This window comes from Mustela erminea, chromosome 1, assembly GCF_009829155.1.
Source record: "Mustela erminea isolate mMusErm1 chromosome 1, mMusErm1.Pri, whole genome shotgun sequence".
NCBI lineage: Eukaryota > Metazoa > Chordata > Mammalia > Carnivora > Mustelidae > Mustela > Mustela erminea.
Genome location: NC_045614.1, coordinates 103,776,004 through 103,789,661, shown reverse-complemented (window position 1 = coordinate 103,789,661; position 13,658 = coordinate 103,776,004). Strand labels below are relative to the sequence as shown.

General features: G+C 35.6%; 1 protein-coding gene across 13 annotated transcripts in view; it reads left to right on the top strand.

Annotated features, from left to right (window-relative positions):
* The window catches only part of DLG1 (discs large MAGUK scaffold protein 1), a 255,691-nt gene that overhangs the window by 22,859 nt on the left and 219,174 nt on the right, over nt 1-13,658 (top strand). The window contains exon 1 of one of the 13 annotated variants that reach the window (XM_032337134.1): nt 11,410-11,514. The exons of the other annotated variants lie outside the window; for them this stretch is intronic. Coding sequence (XP_032193025.1) covers nt 11,485-11,514 — 30 coding nt within the window. The 5' untranslated portion in view covers nt 11,410-11,484. Of the gene's footprint in view, nt 1-11,409; nt 11,515-13,658 lie in introns of those variants that run through there. 13 annotated transcript variants of the gene reach the window in all.

Below are 13,658 nucleotides of genomic sequence, written 5' to 3'. Positions count from 1 at the left end.
GACCTGAGCCAAATTCAGACACCTAACGAACTGAGTGCTCTGTTGCTCTCTCTCCTTTTAAAAAATTATCACTAATGGGGCACCTGGGTGGCTCAGAGGCTTAAGCCTCTGAGGTCAGGTCTTGATCTCAAGCTCTTGGGATCAAGCCCCACACCGGGCTCTCTGCTCAGCAGGGAGCCTGCTTCCTTCTCCTCCCTCTCTCTGCCTGCCTCTCTGCCTACTTGTGATCTCTATCAAATAAATAAATAAAATCTTAAAAAAAAATTATCACTAATTTAGTGACTGAGAGATTTTTATTTATAGGTTACTCAAATTACTCCACATTTGGGGAATCCCTTGAAGGGTCTGGGTCCTTTTGACATGACTGCCTGAGTTTTTGATCATGTCCTTGCTTTCTGGCACAGTTTTCCCAAGTTCATTTTGAGCTTTCACTGTCTCAGAACTAGAATCAGCCAGCAATAATGGCTTCTGTTTCTGTGTTTCACGAGATTGCCTTTCCTTTTGAGGCATTATCTTTGAGAGGTAAGCAAATATAGAGGCAGATGACAGTCTTCTAACTATAGCCTTTTGCCACAGAACTGGTGAAATTAAATTTGAGAAGTATTCCTGTTCTAAACACATTATGATATTAATAGTTCAAAACTAATACATTCTTTCTTCCTTTCTTTGAAAGACCATCATGTATTCCATAAGAATGGGTAATAATAATAACCTTATTTTCAAATTGCATAATTTTAAAAAGGCACATTCACAGACATGATAATATTGTGAAATGCCATAGGAGCATGGATTCTTATCCTATCGTATATGAGACAACCAGGGTTTGTTCTTTAATATTTGGAGCTAATACTCACTTTAGAGTTCAGCGCACTGTTGTTCAGAGATGTTGTGAATGCCCAAACTTACATTGTTACCATATAGAAAAAGATTAGAAGTCAGAAGTTCAGGTTTCAAGGCAGGTGTTTCTATCTTTATTTAATAACTTTCTTGGGAATTGGACTTGTTACCTAGGCAAATGAAAATACCATAATAACCCTAATAAAATAAGGAGAGAAAAGAACTAGTTAGAATAGAGATAGAAACATAACAAGATAGTTTGTTTAAAAATATTTGCAGAAATATTTGACATAAGAAAATGAAATCCTCTATGCACCAGAGGCTGCTGAAAATGGGTTTGGTGTATAATAAATTCTGCCATGTTTTTCTTTCCATATATTTATTATTAATTTTTAAAATAATCGTACTAATACTTGTTAGCTTGTGCTTTTGCAGCTTTGTGTTTCAGCATGTCTTAATAATGCTTTAACTGGCTTTTTATATCTAGCCATATTTGTCACATTCTTATTGATTGCTGCCTGGTATTCTTCTAGATACTGGTCTTTTTTGATAGACATTTGACCTATTTAATTACCAACTGCTGAAGTTGAACCTGGAGCCAGTTACTTAACAGTATTTGAGCCATTAAGAAAACTTGAGCATTTTATTCTAAGATCTTTTTCTGCTAATAGACATTAGACTGATTTAAAATACTTATTTTAATCTCTTTTCTGAAATAAGGTGGGATTTTTTTTTTTTTTTAATTTAGCTTTTAAAGTTTTTGCTTTAAAAATACCCAGGGGCACCTGGGTGGCTCAGTGGGTGAAAGCCTCTGCCTTCGACTCAGATCATGATCTCAGGATTCTGGGATCAAGCCCCACATCGGGCTCTCTGCCCCCCCCCCCCCCCCCCCCCGCCTACTTGTGATTGCGCTTTCTCTCTCTCTCTCTTTCTGTGTCAAATAAATAAATAAAATCTTAAAAAAAAAAAATACCCAGAAAGCAAGAACTATTTTATTTTTAATCATTTATCACTCTTTCATTTTTCTTAACGAAAACTACTTCACTATTGAGAGCTTGGTCATTAGTTTACAGTAATGTTTTTAAATCTCATCAAGTTCTGAGCAAGTATAGATAAATTCCAATTAAAGTTTTCATTAATTGTTAAGGTTTTTAATTGTTAGTTTACATCACGAATGGGGAATATATATTCACTTTTCACTGCCTTATTTTTCACCGAAAGGTAGAATTACTAAATACTGTTCAGGGTGCCCGGTGGCTCAGTCAGTTAAACTACCTTTGGTTCAGCTCATGATCCCTAGGTCCTGAGATTGAGCCCCATGTAGGGCTCCCTGCTCAGTGGGGACTCTGCTTGTCCCTCTCCCTTTGTTCTTACTCACGTGTGTGCTCTCTCTCTCAAATAAATAACTAAAATCTTTAAAAAAAAAAAATGCTGTCCATAGACTGATAATTTCTATGTTAGAGTAAACTGCTGTTTTGGTTTGTTTTCAGAAAGAATGAAAAAGAAAAGTTTTAAATAGTTACCTCATTTGCTTTATTCCTTTTTTAAAGGAAATAACTAATTGCTCAACTCCTATTTCCTTGGTAGAAACATTTAAAGTTATACAAACACTACCAGCACTACCTTTTATAGATTTACTTTTGGTTTGAAGTAGAGTATTTGTTTTTCCTGAAATTCTGTTTCCAGGTCCTTCTTTATGCCATTCCTTTCAACTGGAATGTCCGTTACATTAACTCCATCTTGCATGGCCCAGCTCAGAAATCTTCCATGTGAGGTCATCAACCCATCTTTTGGCTAAAACTAATCTCTTCTGAATACCTGTAGCACTTTGTACTTTCCTTATGGAACTTAACATTTTACTGTTATTTGAGCTCTATTTCAGTCCTTTTTTAAAAAAATTAGTTTTTTTTTTTGTTTTTTATAATTTTTCTTTTGAAGATTTTATTTATTTATTTGACAGAGAGAGAGAGACAGCAAGAGCAGGAGTATAAGCAGGGGATTGGGAGAGGGAAAGCAGGCTTCCCGCTGAGCAGAGAGCCCGACATAGGGCTTGATCCCCGGACCCTGGTATCATGACCTGAGCTGAAGGCAGACACTTAACGAGTGTAGCCACCTAGGCGCCCCCCCCCAGAATTTAGTATTTTGAAAAAAATTTCTGTCTTTGGAAAAATTGAAAGAATAGTAAGATAAACTGCCATCTTGTCACATTTTCTTGTTTCTGTACGTAAACACGCACATATGTATAAGCTTTTATTTTTGCTGACCCATTTGAGAGCAAATTGCAGGCATCGTGAATCTTTTACCCTTAAGTACTTCATGTATCTCCTATGAACAAGGATATTGTTCTAAAATTTTTTAATTTTTTTATGAATATGTCTAAAAATGCCTAGTATGCAATTACAAGACAGGATATTTAAAATTAATATAATGCCATTATTTATACAGTGCTATTATCAGTTCATATTCAAATTCAGTACATTTTTAGTCTTTGGCACTACCTATCCTATAATTCTGTATCCCTGAAGCAGACCTCCACTTTGGTTCTTACTATGGACTTTGGAAGAGAGCTGACAAAATTTTATAATACAGCTTTATGAACTGTCACAATTTTGAATTCCTGCCTTTGAAATAATTGGCAATCATGTATTGGTGGTTGGTGCCTTTTCCTGTTCATCAGAAGAACTCAAGGTTCTTCTCCTTGACGTTCTATTTTTCTAGCAGACGTCTCTCTCTCTCTCAGAGGTAATATGACACAGAGACACTAGTTTGACCTCTCCATCACCCACCACCAAATTTAGTGTTTTCTCATTCCAATTTTTAAGCAATATATTATGAAATAGTAAATAAAAAACACAAAATTTGAAATAATGCACAACCCCTGTGCAGAGCCCTTATAATGAAAAAATTATTAGGTATACTGAGTGAATTGTACATGAGATATCTGCAGGTGATTTCAATGACCACTCTGCTGTTATTTTACATTCACTATTACATTATATTTTCATGTTTATATCTTAGGACAGTCTTATCCCAGCATTTAAATGATACTTGCAAGTACAAGAACTGAAGGACATACCCCTAAGTCAGTAACTTTGAAATGGAAGCAAAGTATAAAGAAATGCTGTGAAAGAAGTGAAACAATTGCCCTATTATGTCACACTGTTAATCTAGGAGAAAGCTTGGCAAAATGTTATCCAGTTACTGAGAAAATAAGTCTTTATTAAAGTTTAGGTGTGCCACAGTGGTTATAAATTTATATGCTGCAAGAAGGCATCCCAGTATGTCTTGAATTATGAGTATGATTATATGATGTTTCCAATAGCTAATTTAGATAATTTTGATTGTTCCATACCTGCGTTGGCATGTTACTATTTTCAGTATTAGAACAATATCTCCTCATGTGCTCTTAAACCCTACCCACCCCCTTTTTGAACTGGCAAAGTGATACGTGCTTATTGTAAAAATTCCCAACTTAATAGAAGTATGTTTTCAATTATGGAAAGTCACCTTGTCAGATAATTAGCACTAATAGCTTCTGTTTTGCTCTTGATCCCTTTCTCTTTGGAATCTCATTCTTTATTCTCATTTAATATTTGTAGCTTCTTTCTCTTTCTCAGGCCTTTGTACCTGTTTTTATCCTCTAAATATATTCAGATATTCTCCTAAAATAAAAACAAAAAGGTGCTTCTTAGTAGGACCTGATAGCCTACCTTCTCTTCTTGAAAAAGTAATTTACCTTTTTTCTTTCTTTCCTTCTCATTCTTAATACACTGTAACCTGGCTTCTGACACCCCTTTTCCAAAGTTACTGCTCTCTCTCATTTTCAGTTATTTACCTTAAAAAAAAAATCTGTGATTACAAAATAATTCTGGCATATCTTAAAAAAAATACACACACACACACACACACACACACACACACACACACAGAAAGGTTATTGACATCTGTACCCCAGTGTTTATAGCAGCAATGGCCACGGTCGCCACACTGTGGAAAGAACCAAGATGCCCTTCAGCGGACGAATGGATAAGGAAGATGTGGTCCATATACACTATGGAGTATTGTGCCTCCATCAGAAAGGATGAATACCCAACTTTTGTAGCAACATGGTTGGGACTGGAAGAGATTATGCTGAGTGAAATCAGTCAAGCAGAGAGAGTCAATTATATGGTTTCACTTATTTGTGGAGCATAACAAATAGCATGGAGGACATGGGGAGTTAGAGAGGAGAAGGGTGTTGGGGGAAATTGGAAGGGGAGGTGAACCATGAGAGACTATGTACTCTAAAAAATAATCTGAGGGGTTTGAATTGGCGGTTGGGTGGGAGGTTGGGGTACCAGGTGGTGGGTATTATAGAGGGCATGGATTGCATGGAGCACTGGGTGTGGTGAAAAAATAATGAATACTGTTATGCCGAAAATAAATAAAAAATAAAAAAATAAACGAAAGGTTATTGAAAGTCTTTTTTAAACATTTTTTCTCTGAGATAATCTCTTTTAAGCATTTGATATATTTTTGTTCAACTAATCCTATATGTTAATGTATTTAGCTCAGACATGCATATTGAAAATGAGAGATATATACATATCAGTCTGTAACTTGACTTTCCAAATCTGTATATTTAGAAATATTGTACTACATTATATAATGTAGAGCAAATTGCTTAATTTTGCTACTTTAGCTTCATCATCTGCAAAGTAGAGATGATAACAGAGCTCACCTCATATGGTGCTTGTAGTATGAAATGGGATAACTTATGCAAAACTTAGATCAGAGTCTGACACACATAGTAAGTATCAATAAATGGTAGATTAAAAAAAATAAAGAACCTTTATGGTATGCTGGGTGGCTCAGTCAGTTGAGTGTCTACCTTCGGCTCAGATCATGATCCCAGGATCCTAGGATCAAGTCCTGCATCAGGCTCCTTGCTTGGCAGGAAGCCTGCTGCTCCCCCTGCCTGTGTGCATGCATGCACACTCTCTGTCTCTCTCTGACAAGGTCAGAAAGATAATAAAATCTTGAAAAAAAATAATCTTTAGTTGTATTAAAATGTTGCATACTCATTAGTAATTTATTGATGTAGCAAGGATAAAGAACCTCTTTTTTTAGTCTTTTCCCTATGTGTTACATTTTGGACAGCAACTTTTCATCTGTTAAAGTTTTGTTACAAGGTAGCAGTTCAGTCATATCTGCAGGGTTCACTTGTAATTCTAGTTCTCTTGCTATTTCCACCACATCTCCAATGATTTCCTTCACTGGAGCCTTGAACCCCTCAAAGTCATCCATGAAGGTTGGAATCAACTTCTTCCAAATTCCTCTTAATGTTCATATTTTGAACTCTTTCCAGGAGGAGTGTTTTTCTCATGCCACAGATATTCTTTTTTTTTTTTTTTTTTAGATTTATTTATTTATTTATTTGACACAGAGAGAGAGAGAGAGAGAGATCGATCACAAGTAGGCAGAGAGGCAGGCAGAGAGAGAGAGGAGGAAGCAGGCTCCCTGCTGAGCAGAGAGCCCGATGCGGGACTCGATCCCAGAACCCTGAGATCATGACCCGAGCCGAAGGCAGTGGCTTAACCCACTGAGCCACCCAGGTGCCCCATGCCACAGATATTCTCAATGGCATCTAGAATGGTGAATCCTTTCCAGAAAGTTTTCAGTTTACTTCGTTCAGACCCACTAGAGGAGTTACTATTCCTTGGCACCTATAGCTTTACAAAATACATTTCTTAAGACTTGAAAGTTGAGATTACTCCTTGATTCATGAGCTACAGAGTGGATGTTGTGTTAGCAGGTATGAAAAGAACATTATTCTCATGATACATTTACATCAGAACTCTTGGGTGACCAGGTGCATTGTCAGTGAACAGTTATATTTTAAAAGGAATCTTTTTTTTCTGAGCAGTAGCTCTCAACAGTAGACTTAAAATATGCAGTAAACCATGTTGTAAAAAGATATGCTGTCATCCAGGGTTTGTTATTCCATTTATAGAGCACAGGCAGAGTAGATTTAGCATAATTCTTAAGTGCCCTAGGATTTTCAGAATGGCAAATAAGCTTTAGCTTCAACTTCAAGTCACCAGATACATTTGCCCCAAACAAGGGAATCAGCCTGTCCTTTGAAGCTTTCAAGTCAGACCTTTCCTCTAACTATGAAAAGTCCTAAATGGCATCTTCTTCCAATAGAGAAGGCTGTCATTTACATCAAACATGTGTCGTTTAGTGTGGTCACCTTCATGAATTACCTTAGTCAGATCTGGATAGCTTGCTGCAGCTTCTATATCCATATTTGCTGCTTCACCTTGCTCTTTTATGTTATGCAGACATCTGCTTTCCTTAAACCTCATAAATCAGCCTCTGCTAGCTTTAGACTTCCTCTGCAGCTTCCTAACCTCCCATACTTCACAGAACTGAAGAGAGTTAGGGTTTTACTCTGGATTAGGTTTTGGCTTAAGGGAATGTTGTATCTAGTTTTCTCCTATATCCAGACCATGAGAACTTTCTCCATGTGGCAGTAAGGCTCTTTTGCTTTTATCATTCATGCGTTCATTGGAGTGCAACTTTTAATTTTCTTTAGGAACTTTTCCTTGCATTCATGACTTCGCTGTTCAGCACAGGAGGTCTAGCTTTCAGTCTGTCTTGGCTTTTGGCATGCTTCCTTCACTAAGCTTAATCATTTATAGTTTTGATTTAAAGTGAGAGATGTGTGATTCTTCCTTTTACTTGAATGTTTAGAGGCCATTATAGGGTTATTATTTGGCTTAATTTCAATATTGTTGTGTGTCAGGAAGTAGGGAGGCCCAAGAGGAGGATGAGAGATGCAGGAAATAACTGGTCAGTGGAGTAGTCAGAACACACACAACATTTATTGTTTGCTGTCTTATATAGGTGCAGTTTGTGGTGCTCCCATACAGACACCAAAGGTCACTGATCACAGATCACCATAACAAGTGTAATAATAAAGTTTGAAATATTGCTAGAATTACCAAAATGTGACACAGAATCATGAGGTGAGCAAATGCTTTGGGGAAAATGGCGCCAGTAGACTTGCTTGACACACAGGGTTGCCAGAGACCTTCAATTTGTAAAACAAACAAAGAAAAATCCATTGTAAAGCAAAGTGCAATAAAATGAGGTGTACCTACACTTTTCTGACTCTCTTAGGAGTTTTTCCATTGTTTTTGGCCCTGTGGGAACTCTTGGGATTGTTCTGCCTGTTTCTTTCTATAGTTCTTTCCCCAAGTGTCTTTATAAGTATGACTGATCAGAAATAATCTGAAGACTTGAGAAGAATTATCTGGATCTGTTGAGCTCTCTCTGTGTAGTTGTCTTCTCCCTGGTACTCTTACCTATGAATATTAGACACCTTAGCCTTCCTGAATTCTCATCTCTCTCCTTACCTTAGATTGCTGGGCTTTGTTTATTTTCCCCTTCCCTCTGTGGCAGCCTGGAGACTTTCTCAGGTAGTTAGTTACCTGAGGCATTTATGGGACTCAACCTCATTTGTTTTCTTCTCACAAGGATCACAGTGCACTGTTTTGCACTGCATTTGTTCAATATCTAAAAATATTTTTTTTTCTTATATGTTCTGTTCTTTAGTTTTAAGGTAGGAGAGTTGATCCTTTCTCTGTTCTGTCATGGTTGAAACAGTTGCCTATATATAGAAAGCTGTTAGTATTCTAAAATACTGTTAATTATCTTATGTGCCCGAATATTAGGTGAAGTGTAGCCATCCCCAAATGCTTATATTTCAGACTTTCTGAAGTTGCTCATGTTATAGGGTAATTTCTAAATTATTTTGCACACAAATTACAGTTTAAGAAGAACACATAGGCTTGAAATGTCCTTCATGCAGGTTTGGATGTTTATAGAAAATACAATGAGTGTAAAATATAACACAGATTAAATAATCATGGCTGAGTATGACCTTAAAAATCATCAAGCATTGGATATAATATATAATCTTTCTTGAAAGATTAAAAAGTATGTTGATAAAAGTGGCCATATTATAGAGATCCTGATATATACCTACATAACAAATGGGGAAAATTGTTTATTATGTGAATAGATACTAATAGTGATTTGAGATAAAATGTCAGGTGACATTTTAATATATAGATTCAAAAAGTGCAGCATCTAAACAATTTAGAGGGAAGTGAAATTGATGTTTGAGGTCAAAATGATTAGATGATTTTTAAAAGTGGCTGTATTACAATGACGACGCTAACATTAAGGTGAATATGAAGAATTTGATGGTAATTATTTTCTGAATGTGACTGGAATAAAATGCTTTAGCCGTATTATCTTAATAATATGTGTTGTTAAGCATATATATATTAATTGAGTCAGTTTAAAGTGGATACTGATTATTTCATCTCTATTCTTACAGGCTTATATTTGATCTGGCAAAACTATCTTAATCAGGTTTTACTGGGAAAATGGGGTATCTGATTTTCAGGGTTATTTCAGAAGTCTTTTAATTTTGTAATCACCTATAGTTTGGATATTAGAACAGCTATTCGTTAATTCAACAAATATTTATTGCGCCCATGTTACATTCTGGTTACCAGGTGCTAGGGATAAAGTGGTAGTTGAGTCTTGCCCCATTAGAACTTAGAATCCAATGAACTGAGAAACTGAGAAATAGAAATCTTCTAAGTTGAAGGACTCTTAGAAACTACTGAGTTTTTTTTTATTTTATAAAGGGGGACACTGAGGTGTACCTCCTGCCCCAAAAGAAGGTGGCTACTTAAAGTTAACAGAGTCTGTTTCTGACTCTTGGTATGGTGATTTTCAACCTCCACTGCTGGGAGGTCTGCCAGACTTAGGAATGTGTTCTCTCTGGGCTAGACTATTTTAGATATCATAAAATTTTCACATAAATTTCAGAACACTAAGGGAGAAACCAGCTGAAGAGTTTCACATACCTTTCTTTTGCCTATTATCTAAATTGTTTTCAGTATTTTTCCTAAAAAATGTTAAAGTTTCATTATTTGTGGAGTCGTTAGCCTTGAGTGGGCTTATTCTTTCATTTTAGGAGCAAAAGTTTGTTGGGGTGGTAGGAAGGGAAGAAGGGGGTACTCTGAATCTCCAACCAAGCATGTAATTTCCTGGCTCTCTCTTCTGTATGGGGGAAAGGATTTGTTGGCCCATGGTGAAATTTACTTCTGCTCACCCCAAGCCCCCATAGCCACATTTATGTATGTAGATTTACAGCTCTAACTGGCATTTATTGAGCACTTGACAAGGTTGGCAGTTCTTTTAGTACTGTGCACATATTGTTTAATCCTTGCAGTAGTCCTGTTAGACTCTGTTCAAGGTAAACTTCCACTGGATATGTCTTAAGTGTATCCCATTAGGATTGAAACAAAAAGCTATCACCTAATAGCCAATCAATAATAATGATGATGATGCTTATTATATGAAAGATATAAGTGGTATACATGTATTAACTCTTTCTTGTAACCCTTATAATTAAAGTTGCTGATGTAGCCCATGATAACCTGAAACATTAGGTGTAGGAGTTAGGTTATAAGAGGCAAATGGCAACAGTTTAGTAATTTGAATTGAGGTCATTCATAATACCTCTAGACCATGAGGAATCCTGATGGACAGAAATTGCAGGTAGTTCTCTTCCTAACTGTACATTTTTAAGGGGAGGAGGCAAGCTTGTGAAACTGAAAGCCAGCTGCATCTTTCTTCCTTGTTCCCTGTCAGCCCATCTAGTTCTGTTTCACAGTGATCTTGAGGATAGGACATTAATTCACAATTCAGAAGTAGTTAGGTTACTGCTGGGTTAAAACAAAGTCTTGTTGAAGAGTTTGTAGTGCTACAAAGTTATAATTATCTTTTTGGGGTGTTTATTTTTTTTTTCTAAAGGACTAGGTAAAATGGATTTAGTAAGGCACTAAATTTAAAATCTGGCTTCATTGGTTAAGTGTTGGGTTTTTTTTTTTGTTTTTTTTTTTTGGTAAAGAGAGAAGAGGTAAGTTTTAGACATACTATTTTAAATTATTGCATTTTGTTCTTCCTTCTCCCCTTCTTAAAAATACCACATGGAATATTCCATTCATTACTGCTTGAGAAAGTCATTACTTTGCAAGCTGCAGTTGCTGAAATGGTTTAGTGGAAGAAATGTTTGCTTGCATTTTTTTAAGTGATTTTTCCTTTTTGGAAGTTTTTTTTTTTTTTTAATATCCAAACTGTAGCAAGCAAGAAGCAGATTTAAATTTATATCGGGGAAACCTCTTTGTGGAACATTTCATCAGATGACTCCTTGTCAACCTCATATCTTGGAAAGAGGGATTAATGAAATAGCATCTGAAGCAGCAGTGAACTCTTACGGAATAAACCCTGATACCTTCCACGGTGTTTTGTGGGATAATTTCAAGTTCTTCAGATATAGATTACATAAAGAAGATTATAGGGCACGTGACACATTCTGGTTTCTTGTATTTTGGATAGTACAAAAATTAATACCTCTAAGAATGGATTCTGGAGAGATCTGATCATAGTTACAACTTTTTATCTATGGTTTTATCTCACAACTTCATTTTTAAATTTTATTTTTAAGTTTTTTATTCATATGGAGCTTAAAATAGTTTGGAGTAATCTGCTTTACGTGTAAAATATTGTAATGGTAAAGTAATGGATTGCCTGTGCATTGTAACCACAAAGGTAAGATATAGTATGCTTTCTCCATTTCATTGTTAGTGACAGAATGTGAGAGGCCTTTTTGTTCATAATGTATTTTGAAAACAAAGTGTAACATTGTTATATATTTAAAAATAGATAGTTGAATCCATGTGATGCTTAGTTTGTATTCTTTAGCGAAGGTAATATTTTGAAATGTGTTTTAAATGGCTAAAAATAGTGTATTGAGTGGATTTTTTTTCCCTCTGAGATCTATAGGAAGCTCTTTTCCCATAGCAAAGGTTTATAAGGCCTTGATTATATTTAAATCTTATAAATATATTATGAAAGTTCTCCCCCTCTGTTTTATTTTTTGCCCCAACATGTGATAATGGCTTAAAGTATAACTCATTTTGGGGCGCCTGGGTGGCTCAGTGGGTTAAAGCCTCTGCCTTCCGCTTGGGTCATGGTCTCAGGATCCTGGGATGGAGCCCCGCATCAGGCTCTCTGCTCAGCGGGGGGCCTGCTCCCCCCTCCCCTGCCTGCCTCTCTGCCCACTTGTGATCTCTGTCAAAAAAAAAATATATATATATATACATATATATATATATGTATATATATATATACACACACACATATATATATACATATAACTCATTTTGAGAATGGTTTCTGGACTGTTCTATCAATTGTAAAAAGTTAATTTTTTTCAAGAATTAAAAAATAGTTAAGTTCTGATTGTTTTGCCTTTGGAAAGATGTTGATTTGGATTTTTAAATGATTAAATTTGTAGAAGTACCCCTTAAGGAAGTACTTGTTTTTAAGTCTGTTTTACTTATTGTCCTCAAAGTGCAACATGCTCTGCTTAATCTCCCAAGTTCGGTTTCTTTTATTTCTGAGCACCAGTTTTTGGACAATGTGTCATTGTATAAGATTCAGGATGCTTACATTTTCAATTTTTACATGGTCTTTTATGGAATAGTTTACTTTGTTGGTTCTTATTTCTGTAACTTAAGATGACAGTGATTGCTAGACTAATAAAAGTAAATATGTAAATTCTGAGAATATACTGTTCCTGTATAGTGAATTATTTCTTACAAAAGGAGAAGTGAGAAAATTGGTGAAAATTAGTTTTCTTTGCCTGTTGCTCAAAGAGTTACAGTTCAAACAGGAGTTTTAATCAGATACAAACATGCCCATTATCTGGTCCCATCCTGTTTATAAGGGGATGTCTTGTACCTCTAAGTAAAATGTTTTATTAAATATTCTTAAACAATGTTTAAAGGGCAAAAAACTTGGAAAACAGGTTTTGGGTTCTTTTTCTCCAGGAGTTCTTTTCATGGTTGTCTGTGGTTAGTTCTTCTAGTGATTTACCTTTTATCACTTCACTCATTTTGATTTTTATTTTTGGTATTATAGTCAGCCTACTTGAAATGCTTGCTCTTCTCTCATTCTTACCCTTCTTAATAAAAGAATGTTTGCCTTTGACCCTTTCTAAACAAGAGAGCTACTATTGTTAAAGTATGGGATCACTACTGTGAAGTTTTTATACATTTTTATTATGTAACTGTTAACAAAGAGAAAAGATGTAAGTTTGAAATTAGGAAGCCTGAAACATTATTTGTAGTTACTTTTGAAAGAGTAAATTTAAATAATTTCATCTATTATTAGAAATAAAACCCTTGAACGTTTAACTAATGACTACAGCAGGAAGAGGGAAATTCTTAATTTTCTTTTCAACCAAATTGCTTCATGTTTTCTCTCTTAGATCTTTTTTCTGATCTTCAGAGAGCTTATTGGTTCTTATATGTGTTTTTAAAGTCTGACAATATAGTTGATGTAATTCTATCATGTTAATACTAAAACACCTTTCCAAGTGAGATTTTTTTTTCCATCATCCGCCTCCCCTTCTCCCACTTGTGTAGGCACAGTGAGCTAGGTTGGCATGTTGCATCACTGCTACCATGGATACCCTTAAGAACAGGCATGTGGGTTGAGCTAAAGCAATGATGATTAGTTTTCTGGGTTTTTTCCCCTCGTAACTGTGTGTTCTTCACAATGAAGACTCTTATTTTAAAACGTTTGCAAATGACTAGGTTGTGAGATGTGATGACTAAATCATCACTGCTACTGAACTGCCAAATCTTGGCCTCTATTTACAGTAGTATTAATGTCATTTACTAATTTAA